Source organism: Lycorma delicatula, chromosome 6 (assembly GCF_047948215.1).
Source record: "Lycorma delicatula isolate Av1 chromosome 6, ASM4794821v1, whole genome shotgun sequence".
NCBI lineage: Eukaryota > Metazoa > Arthropoda > Insecta > Hemiptera > Fulgoridae > Lycorma > Lycorma delicatula.
Window position 1 is genome coordinate 164,453,476 of NC_134460.1, and position 12,778 is coordinate 164,466,253.

A 12,778-nucleotide genomic window follows, 5' to 3' on the forward strand; every position below is an offset into this window, starting at 1 on the left:
TCATCTTATAGAGAAATAAAATAAAAAATATTTGGTAATGCAACATTCAAAAATTGGAAGCTTAATACAAATTGTAAAACTTGTCAATTTATACAAAATGTTTTCTGAATTCATCATCACTTAAAAAATATTATAATGTCAAGAATTACATCATCATTATATGCATAAACAGAAATGTAAAAGTGATTATTGTTATATACAAAAACTCTCAGTTATCAAGAACGACTGATTAAATATAAAAGTATTTTAAAATGATGATGAAAGAACATAAATTGTTAAGTTATGTCATTAACGCTACTATTTTGAAGCATTCATAGGTGGTTTCTATTTAATTTCAGTTACAGCATTAAATATATACATATAATTTTATATGTATATATTTATATACATATAATTACATATCAAAGACAAAAGTATAAAACAGTTTACCACCAAGAGCACAGAATTTAATAATGCTTCTTACCTTAGGCTTATTGTTATTTCATAAAAGCACTTTCGAGGGTTTCCATCACCATCAGTTAATAAAACTTTTTCTTTTTAAAAAAATCACACACTAAACTTAAAACATAAAAATTGTAAACATATAGAATTATGTAGTCGTAAAAATTAAACAATTTTTTTTTTACTGTTCTAGAACTGTACTCAGTATGTGTGGACAGCCACAGTACTCAGTGTGTGGCTAGCCAGATAAAAAATTTTTATGACTATATATTTTTTATGTTTACAGTTTTAATGCGTGATTTTTTAAAAAGAAAAAGATTAACTAATGATGAGGGAAACCCTTGAAAGTGCTTTTATGAAATAACAATAAGTATAAGGAAAGAAGTATTATTGAATTCTGTACTCTTGGTGGTAAACTGTTTTATACTTTGTCTTTGACATAATTAGTACAGAGGGGAATATGGACAAATACAATAACGAAAAAAGAATTGATTTTGCTGAGTTAGTAATTACACACACACACACACACACACACACACACACACACACACACACACCCACCCACACACACACACACACACACACACACACACACACACACACACACACACACACACACACACACACACACACACACACACACACACACACACACACACACACACATACACACACATACACATACATATATATATATATATATATATATATATATATATACTTGTAATATAGTATACAAAAAATTTAAATATATTAAAAAAGCTATTTATTAAGTCTTAACTTTACTTAATGAATAAAAAACAAAATGAAAGAATAACTCTTACAGTTTTTCTGTACCAGTATTCAATCTGAGTTTTTTTCATGTGATACATATTCACCCAATAGGAGAGTTAGTCCCATACTCCAGCATCTCTCGAGTAACGGAAGCAACAGCAGATTCAACTCTGTGCCTCATATCAGGGAGATCAGAAAGTAGTGGAGGCACATTTACAAGATCCTTCATAAAACCCCAAAGAGAAAAATTACATGGAGTGAGACTGGATGATCTCAGAGATCACAACAAGCTCTATCATGTCCATAGTGACCGATCCAGCAGCCAGAGAAAATATCCTGTACAGAGTTATGCCTAGAAGGTGGTGCATCCTCTCGTTTTCAAATAAAATTCTCTGGTCCATCTCGGAGTTGAACAGCCATGTTTATAACATATCCAAATACATAATTCCTGATATGCTCCCTTCAACGAAAAAGAATGGTACTTCATGTTGGGATATTGTACAAAAAACATTAATTTTGGGGAGTCTCTTTTGCATTGTAAGAGTTAATGGGGATTTTCTGATCCCCATATATGAATGTTATACGTCTTAAATTTTTCACTAAGATGAAATGTCGATTGATCAATGACTACAATTGATAATTATACCATAGATAAATGTTATTGTCACTCGGAGGATCATAATTACAGTTTTTATGGACACACGTTGAATGTTAACTACAGATTTACATTTCATAAACTACAAAACACAGAAGGCTTTTCTGTTCAGGAGATGCCATCTTTGCTAGTGGCACTGTCAAATGGTAATAAATATAGGAAATCAATTTATGGCCATTTGAGCAACTAAAAGCTCTTTTTTCTCTTTGATTCTAGTCTTTAATCAACACTGTGTACCTCATTTGAGATAATATAAGAAATTAAAAACCAGATATACTTTTTTGCACATACTAGCATCCCTGTCGCGGCTTCACCAATGCTGTATGGTTACTTGTGTTTCCCATAGCAGTCACAGGATATTTAATAGGTTCCCATCTAGCTAGGGGACCCCATCTAGCTGGTTCTGCTGTCTGGACAACCTGTGTTCATTAAACTCATGCTTGTGAGAATAATGAAGATAAATTAAATTACAGCCTGTTAAATTTATAAAATATATTAGTATACTGTAATTTCTTTACAGCGATCATTTGGTCTGTGTAGAACCCGAAAATTTGAGTGATCTGAGGAATGCAGGTTTCAAAATAGTTAACCTCCATCTTAAAAATATTAGTTATAGCTGGTTACCCATCCTTTGTACAGATAAAAATGTACTTTGCTCAGTTCTTAGTATTACCCAACAAACACCAATAGAAGGTGACCGTTCGTATCTCATTTTAAAAAAAAAATTATATTATGTTTCTTAGTCATGTAACCACAGACAGATGCAGCCAGTTGCACAGCACATACAATAACAGTGACAGTGGCTGTATGGGGTGAATCACTGACCATACACCACCTACTACTTAAAAAATAAATTTAAAAAAAAACCTGAAAATGGTTTTTAGATAATTATGTGAAGAGTATTTGAAAGCCCAAATCTAGTGAATATCTTATCTTGTTTGGTATAGTCAGAAATTTGCAATCATTCTTCAACATTTTTTTACCTTCTTCATCCCTTTCAAGATTGAATTTTGAAAAATCTAGAAATTAGTTTTTAAGCATAAATGAAAATTACACACACTAAAAATCAAGTTGATATCTTCATTTTTTATCAAGAAATTCAAAAAATAGTTACGTTTAAAAAAAATTCATTTTAACCATTTAAACTCGGAATTTCAAAAAAATGTAGAAATTGGATTTTAGATATTCAAATGTAGATTACACACATCAAAAACTAAGATGATATCTTCATTTTTTTTCAAGAAATTAAAAAAAAATATGGTAAATTTCATTGTTACTCCATTTTAACCCTTTAACCTCAGAATTAAAAAAAAAATCCTTTCTTAGTAAACACTTATACCTTAAGAACATGTATACAAATTTTCATCAATTTATCTAACATTCAGTAGTTTTTGCTAGGTGTTGATTATGTATAAATTGCACACATGTTTTATATACAAAATATCCGGGCTAAAGGTATCCAAAAGTAATGGTCTACAATTAGAAAACCAATCATCATAACCTCTTAAACGTAGGCTCAATCAACAGGAAATATCTGTTTTGTATACTCTCAAGATCAGTAGAATACCATGTGCACAGGTAAGCCTGTGCATTGTGATCACAATCACAATGCAATTGTATGTAATCAGTAGTAAGTAGTTAATCAAGATGTAGACCCCACAACAGAAGGTTCAGTATGTGCTTTGGTTAGTGGAGTTTCAATCAATTATGCGTGTATGAACTGCATGGGATATTCAAGTCTATTTGTCAGTGAGATAAGACTTGGTTTCACCAAGCCTCTCCCCAGTGGGAGAGACTGGAAGGTTGGTTTTACAAACAGGTAGTCATCCAAAAGTTTCAGTTAACGATGAGATTATAAATTATGTCTGTGATGCACTTACAGCCTGTCCTGGAAAGTCAATTAGGTGGGCTAGTTACCAACTGGAAATTCCTCGGTGCCATGGTTACATGACTTGTAAGCCACTTCGCTTGCGAGCATGCAAATTAGTAACTCCTTCATCACATTAAACGATATGATTGCCGCCTACAATATCAGTTTGCAGCAGAGGTAACACACCACGTTGTAAACAATTGTAATTATCTTGATACATTGTTATTTAGTGATGAAATAATCTTTCATACATGCAGAAAAGTTAGCATACACAATTTCTGAATTTGGAACACTGAAAAACCGTATGCCGAAAATTGAAAATGAAACGGACACACTGAAAGTCAATATTTGGTTGGTACTGCACAAACATAGAATCATCGGTCAGTTTTTTTTCTTTTTATGGAGCCCACTGCGACAGGACAAATGTACATTGCCATGCTTGAGAACTTTGCTGTTCCTCAGATTCCTCAGCCTTCAGTTTCCAACAAGATGATGCTTCATCACACTTTCATGAAGATATTACCAAGCTCTTGAACAACACTTACCCCAGATGTTGGACTGGACAAGGAGGTCCACCAACTGCTCAACCACTTAGATCACCAGATATTACTTCTTTGGACATTTTTGCTAGGGGATTTATTAAAAATTGTGTGTATTAAAGAAGAGTTTGAGATTTGGATGATGAATTAAAACAGAGTAATTGCATTACATTAAAGAGTTGTTATTACATTAAAACAGAGAACTGTTGAAGCTGTCAGTCTAATAATGCCGAGATGCTCCTAAACACCTGGCAAGAATAGATTATTGTCTAGACGTCTGCAGAGCTACAAAATGTGCACACATTGAACTTGACTAACCTACATTAAAACTTGGTGAATTGCTATGTATTAAAAAAAAATAAACTATATTAACTGGTTCTCTTAATATAAGCTGTTATTTCTGGATACCTTTAGCCCAGACATCCTATATATACATATATATAATTTTGTTAAACATAGCATCCAGTCTGTTTTACTGATTATAAATATTAATAAAGAAATTGCTAATTCTGATTACAGAGCCTTAGTGAGGTAGGAAGAATTGGTAAGAAAAAAAAATGAATAGTTACCTCACATCAGTAAATTCACCAGCTGAATATTAAAACCAAACAACTGTATAAGACTGAATAAGTAAATATGAAGAAACAACATTTGAACTCACTCCTTCAATGATATCTCCAAGACCAGCAGCAGCTGCAGAAGTTATAGATTTCTGATCAATACTCTTTTTTGCTTTTTCTTCACGTTTTCGGTTATTATTAACGGTTGCATCCAGTTCAGTTAATCTAACATTCCAATCATTAACAGATTCTGCTACCAAACGTTTAAGAAGAACCAATGAATCATACAGTTGCCACATGCTTTGTTTCACAAGATCTATAAAAAAAATTAAACATATTTTAATACAAAATTTGTAGAATATCAAAACAAGTTAAAAAATTAGGAACAAATATGAAAATTAACAACAGAAAGAACCTGTTTGTAAATGAAAAGAAGTAGTAACACATTTTATGGTACAAAATCAAAGGAGAGGTCTAAACTAAGATGGAACAAAAATGGTTAATAAACCATTTGAATGGCAGAAGGGCTCCTGGAATAGGCGGGATACCTGCAGAATTACTGCACAATGCAGGTGAGGAAGTGATGATAGATTATACAAACTGGTGTGTAATATTTACGAAAAAAGGGAAGTTCCATCAGACTTCAAAATGAATGTTATTGGCATGATACCACAGAAAGCAGGAGCAGATAAATGTGAAGAATACAGAACAATTAGCTTAACTACTCATGCATCAAAAATCTTAACTATGTAAAGAAGAACTGAGAGGAGAGTGGAAGAAGTTAGGAGAAGACTAATTTGATTTCAGGATAAGTATAGGGACAAAGGAAGGAATTTTAGTGCTCAGATTAATAGTAAAAGGAAGACTAAAAATAAACAAACCAACATACCTGGCATTTATAGATTTAGAAAAGGTATTTGACTGGAATAAAATGTTCAGCATTTTAAAAAAATTAGTGTTAAAGTATAGATATAGAAGAATAATTACAGGAACCAAACTGCAACAGTAATAATTGAAGAACATAAGAAAGAAGCTGTAACAAAAAAGGGAGTCTGACAAGGACGTTACCTATCTCCGTCACTTTTTAATTTTTACATAGAATTAGTAATTAGTGACATTAAAGAACAATTTAGATCTGGAATAACAGTTCAAGGTGAAAAGATAATGATACCATTTGCTGATGATATAGTAAAAGATGACTATCACTTCACCTCACTTCATCCATGCCATTCATTATTTCTTCTAAAAAAAGATTTAGAAGAAATAATGAATGGCATGGGTGAAGTTGTCGTACGCCAAGAACTACCGTATGAAAATATACAAGAACAAAATGAAAGCATAAAAATGTAATAGAAATAATGTAGATGGACCACTGAATATAAAAATAGGAAGAGAAAAGATTACAGAGATAGAAGAATTTTGTTATTTGGGAAGTACAATTACTAAAGATGGACGAAGCCAGAGCGATATAAAATACCGAATTTTGCACAAGGGAAACGAGCTTTCAGTCAGAAATATAATTTGCTTACATCAAAAATTAATTTAAATGTTAGGAAAACATTTTTGAAAGTTTGGAGTGTACCTTTACATGAAAGTGAAACTTGGACAGAGTACCTGAGATGAAAAGATTAGTAGAAGCTTTTCTAATTAACGCTATAGGAGAATGTTAAAAATCAGATGGGTGGATAAAGTGACAAATAAAGAGGTGGCATGGCAAATTTATGAAGAAAGAAGCATTTGGAAAAAATATACTTAAGGCATATCAAAGTTTCTGGAATTCCAGAAACTTTGATATTGGACGGACAGGTAGATGGGAAAAATTGTGCAGGCAGGCAACATTTGGAATATGTGAAACAAATTGTTAGGGATGTCAAACCAGTCAAATGACTGAAGACAAAAAAAAAAAATTTGAAACAAACTGGACCAGTTTATTTTTTTGAGGGTGAAAAATGCTTTCTTGTTATTATCGCCAAATTGAAAAGTTGCAGCAAACGCTGGGTACAAACACCATAGGTGTTGTATAACATGGATGGTCCTTATACTTATGTAAATGAGGATTCACAAGGACTGCATTAAAAATCAGATGATTTGAATGTCCTTTAAGATGGGTGGAATAAAATGCTAAAAGCTGGTCCCACCTATACCAAAGTGAAGGCTCACTGCAGTCAACAAGTATGCTTGCAATGGGCTTGATCTAAAAGCACCTGTAGCAAGACGAAGGAAAGCATAACAATGTGCTGAAGAATAGGCAACACAACCACTCTCTCGATTCGGCTTGGTGTTTTTGGCATTGATGGGGTAACAGCTGAGCTCCTTGTTCGCTTGGTAGGCGTAAGTGAGAATTATCTCACGGGTTTTTAATAAATTCTTGGGGGATACTTCCCAGGATGTTGGAAGAAGAGAATTGTGAAATTATTATTTAAAAATTTAGTTTGATATATTGTTGCAAATGTAAATGCTATTTACTTATAACATAAATTCATACATTAAAACCATAATAAAAAAATGTTTCTATTGTAATGCAAATTTAGAAAAAAAAAAGAATACTTTAGGAAAACTTAGTTATAGGGAGAGACATAAAACTTATTTAATTACTATTACTTCTACTACCTTAGTGTTAGGATGGTGTACAGGGTTAGTGTTTAGGGTGCTGTACAGGGTTAGAGGAGGTCGTCATACCATACAAGGAGTCATCAGCTCAAGAATGCCACTTTCAGTATATTTTTATACTGCCTTCTGATTACCAATCTATGACTGGATTCTAATTAACAATGCTTCCTGGCCTAATGATTACGGATGGTAACAGGTAAACTACATTAGGCTACAGGTAAACTTGCTGTAAAAACAAGTGATGAATCTCCCTACAGGCACAATTTATTAACAAAATAATTTTATCAGATTTGAATAATATCATACAAATCAATCAAAACTACTACCAATAAATCGATAATGAAATGCATATCATATTTTTTTGTGAAAAGGAATCTATTAAAAAAATAGAAAGTATTATCAATTAAAAATATCTTAGATACTTTATTATGATTTTCTACCTTTAACATTTTTTATTCTATTTGAAAATGTTTGGGTTAATTTAGCTCTAGTATGCTTTATGCATTATTTAACTCTAGTCCATTCAATAGGTATTTTTTTGCAAAAAAAAATTAGTATAGTTTTGGGAAGTACATGGGGTTGTCGATTAGGGTAAGTAAAAAATGGTCTCACTACATCCAAAATTCATGAAGATTTGAAGTTACAAATTCAAATCCCCCAACATGATTGCTTCCCCCTCCATGACTACCAAGTGAACACGCTATATTCCTTCAAAGAAGTTTAAACAAGTTTTACATTAATTTTTGGTCTAACACTTTTCACCATTTGAAAGTACAATTCTGGAAGAATAAGTTGCACTTGAAATGGACATGAAAAAGTTCTTAAAAGCCAAAATAATTACAGTTGCCTGAAGAGTCTTTTTATAAACAAATTACAATATCTCAGCAGTGAATAAACCGATTTTCTTAGGTAACCACTCATTGAATTCGGAGTAGCTACATTTTAAAACAATAAAAAAAAAGAACTTATTTTTGCAATAAATATAGGCTTTGCAATAATTAACGAAATTCAACATTTAAGGGTTTAAATTATAGATACTACCTGAAATTTAAGTAATTTCATTCATTACGTTTCCTTTTGTCCATATTGGAGGATCGTGAGTGAAATCACCAAGGAGATCGCAGAGGTTTGAAAGAACACAAAGAGAAAGTCTGAGTGAAAGAGAAAAGAATTATGTAAAAAATTTAAGCATACTTCCAAACCAATCTTCAAACTGGATGAGAAAATATTGACCGGTGAAACAATCGAATGGAGTAAACCAAAAAGATGAAGTTGAATCAACAATTCCATTAAACCATCCACAACACATGATGAAAGATAATGAAATGTATTATGTATGCATGTACAAACTAGAATAAAGAGAAGAAAAAGAAAAAAAATGATAAACCACCAAAGAGGCTGAAAGTAAATGTGGGTAGTCTGAGTTGAACTATGGTCCTTTTCTTCTTCAGATATGTCTAATCAAAGTTGTTGCTGTGACTTGAGTCTGTTTGGTGTTTCACTCGAATACTGGCTTAAAAAAGCCAGTATTCGAGTGTGTACATTCCACCGGTGTTGAATTCTTTACCGGTTAAGACTTTAATAGTATCCGTATCAAAAGCTTAGACCGCTCCTCGTTTGCCCATTTCACTGAGCCAAAATCTAGTGTTTCATTTAGATATGCATCTGCTTCATAGAGGACACTGTAGAGCGATTGAGTTTTGTTCTACAAGGCACTTGGTAACAAAGGGGCAATGACTGCTGGTGTAAGTACCCTATAACAAGCAGGGATTCGCCCTACACCTGCTTGTGCTCTTCAGAGCGGGGGCCATAATCAGTGTTTTCATAACGGTTTGCATTTGCGTAAATGATATCCAGCAGTGGCTAAGGGGTGTGAAGAGTAACTCCTGTTATCTAAGAGTGATTTTGATCCTTCTCCTATTACCAAAGAGCAGATTAGTGATTTCATTAAGGCTGGGAGAGAGCTCGTAGTTCTGTCTGTCTAGTAGCACAATTTGAGGAATATGAGCAGTTGTTAGGGTTTCTTGAAAACCCTTGGAAGCACCTCTGCAGCATTCGCAGACAAGTGATCCTGAGGCTTAATGAGTTTAAGGCAACGTTCTCTGTGTTGGTAAAAGGATCTGAGATGTTTGCCTCTAAATAAAATGCAATCAGTCAGAGGAAATAGTTACCTGGTATCAGTGCCTGTGCCTATTAAGACAAAGTGGAAGTGGTATGCCAGCCCGCAAGCAGGCAGAGATCATCTTCCTAAACAGGAAGGAGGGCTCTACAAAAACAATTAAAAGAAATTAGAGAGGAATTTCAGACTGCATTTCAAGACAAGAGGTCAAATTGGAGAATCAGGAACATAAAGCATACTAGGAAAGGTCTGGTGGTCATAGCAGATGATAAGGAGACTGTCATTTCTGTCATTAGTAATAAGTTGGAGGCGAGGTGGAGCAGAAACTTAAAAAAAGACTTGAGGCATTGTTTATGATATAGATAGTTGCCTGTTTGAGGAGGAGGTTGTCTCTCACACGGGAGCAAAACACAGATTTGGATGAGGCAACATTCAAGTCTGAATGCAGGTTTTTGTTTCAAACTGGTAGAGATGCCCAAAGGTATCAAGATGTATCTAAAGTTGGGGCTAATCTGCTTAACAAGGGTAGGTTGTTTGTGGATTTCTTTTCTTGCAGGATCAAGGAGTAAATTGATGTTCAGAAATGTGTTGAGTGTTTTAGATTTGGTCATAGGAAAAAATTCTGTCAATATGTTTCACTCTGCACACATTGTGGTTATGAGGTATATGTGAAGCGACCTAAAAAGTCTGAGGCTCCTATTTGTGTAAATTGCAAAAGGTTGCACAAGGATTGTAAGCACTCGGTCAATAGTAAGGACTGTGGTTATAATTTGTGAGCTATTGAGAGTATTTTAGTTTATTGCTTGCTTGTTTACATTTAGATAGATGAATTCTCAAGGTGCTTACACTGCTCAGATCGAGTTAGTGAAATTGTTGAAAGGAAGTTCCACAACATAATTCTTCTGCCATTATGGTACAGGGACATCTGTCAGGTTTTAATAGTTGGAAAAAATTTTATACTGGAAGTAACAGTATATCCACAGTTCTGTGTAGGAGGACGACATTGGAATGTCTTTTTGAGGCAGGTTTCTGATAGTCATCATTCATGTCTCTGTTAAACTTGTTATTGATGGTCTTCATTTCTGTGTTGTTAGTTCGTATTTTCAATATAGATATCACACTGAGGAACAATTACAAAAGTGGGATAGAATTCTTGGTATTGATAGTAACTGTCCTATAATGCTAGGTGCTAATGTAAATGCTAAGCTGCTTCTTTGACACAGTGGAGTCACAGATGGTAATGGTGAATTAGTTGAAGGCTTTGTTGTGCAGTATGGGTTAGAGGTCTTTAATATTTTCGGTGAGTTACCAACATATGCAGGAATGGTAGATGGAAGGAGATTGTTTAATTGAATAAATATCGATTGATATTGCTGTTGGTAAGAATATTACTAGTAGGGTTGATGCTTGGTCTGTTGTTGATAATTATTCTAGTGATCATCAATTAATTATCTTTGAGTTGGTTAGGAAGTTACTAGACGCTTATAGACGCAATGTTCCTGTTCAGTGGGGGCGCTTCCTACACAGAAAGGCAGATTGATCTAAATTTGTTAATATTCTCTCTGCAAGACTCTGTGTTTTACACTGAAGTCTGGATGGTGTTCAACTGGTAAACCTGGCAGAAAGAATTTCTCTGGCCTTCATCGATGCTGCTGAGAATTTAATTCCTTGTAGTTCAGATCGAGAGAGAATTGCCCCTTGGTGAACTAGAGAGTTTTCTTTGTTCAAACATTTCATAAACCATTTCAGGAGAGCTGCTCAGCAGCAGAATAAAAAAGTCTACATTCTTTTAAGACAACGATATTATGTGTTGGTTATCTTCTACAAAAGTTAAATACTTAATATGATAATAGCTAAATAGGCAATTTCCAACCTGGTATCAGTGCCTCTGCCTATTAGGACGGAGTGGAAATGCTATCCTAGTCCGCAAGAAGCCAGAGATCATCTTCATAAACAGGAATGAGCTCCACAATGACAATTAAAAGAAATTAGAGAGGAATTTCAGACTACATTTCGAAGCAAGAGATCAAATTCAAGAATTAGGAACACCAAGCATACTAGAAAAGGTCTGGTTTACATAGCGGATGATAAGGAGACGGTCATTTCTGGACCAGAAACTTAAAAAAAGGCCTCGAGTCATTGTCTATGATATAGATCGTTGCCTTTTCAAGGACGGGGTTGTGTCACTCATTTGGGGGCAAAACATAAATTTGAATGAAGCAACATTCAAGTCTGAATGCAGGTATTTGTTTCAAACTGGTAGAGGTGATTCCCAAAGGTGTATTTTTCTACAGGAAAATTTTTCATGAAATTTTATAACTGTTAAAAATAACCATATAACAGTATCATTGCATTTTCTCTTTATTAAAAACAGTTACATTCTATTAATGACAAGCAACAAGCAGCATAAATAAAACAAAAAATCTCTTGAGAAATTAATACGTAGTTTACCTTTATCAGATAAATCAGAAGCCCCTTCCAAAGTAGGCGATGTCATTTTCATTTGTGTTTCTTCTACACGTGATTTAAAAAGAACCTGATCTTTTAATAACTGCTGTTTTAAACTGGTTACACTCACTGCAACAATTGCTGTAAAAGATTTGAGATAATTATTTACAAACATACAGTGCATTGAAAACAGTATGGGTAAGACCCATTAAATTAACAATGAAGTGAGTGATATTTAGTGTAGAAGTAATAACTACACTAAATATGTTTAGTGTAATTGATAATGTTGCTGAATGTTGAATAATGTTACAGCTGAAGATACATATATGATTAATAAAATACCTAGATCTTTCTGCTTATAGTAAAAACAACTGCTTCATATGTTATGAACAATAGTAAAGTGGAATAATGAACAACTAACTACTCACTACCGTATTACACAACTATTACCAAACAGCAACAACAGATTATCTGTGAACCAGAAAGGGTATTTTGACTGTCAAACTTTAACAATAGAATTACTGTCAAGAGAAACATACAGATAACTCTAAGAAAAATTAGATACAATACAAAATAAAATTCTTGTGAAAAGTAACAATTGAATAATATTGTTTATTGGATGATAAAACCAATAATTCCTAGAGTTCCGGTGATTCAGTGTTATGAATTCTTTTATCGCACTTTCCTACAACCCTTACTTTTCACCAAATGATTACGAAATCATCTACATCTTAAACAATGACCTAAATCACAGAAATTTAA

General features: G+C 33.5%; 1 protein-coding gene across 5 annotated transcripts in view; it reads right to left on the reverse strand.

Annotated features, from left to right (window-relative positions):
* Positions 1-12,778, reverse strand: part of fab1 (1-phosphatidylinositol 3-phosphate 5-kinase fab1) — a 143,638-nt gene that overhangs the window by 41,428 nt on the left and 89,432 nt on the right. For 4 of the 5 annotated variants that reach the window (XM_075369031.1, XM_075369034.1, XM_075369030.1 and 1 more), the window contains 2 exons: positions 12,020-12,157; positions 4,941-5,155 (listed from right to left, as the gene is read on the reverse strand). In XM_075369031.1, the coding sequence (XP_075225146.1) occupies positions 4,941-5,155; positions 12,020-12,157 (353 nt within the window). The remainder of the gene's footprint in view (positions 1-4,940; positions 5,156-12,019; positions 12,158-12,778) is intronic. The other variant, XM_075369033.1, reaches the window with a different exon arrangement.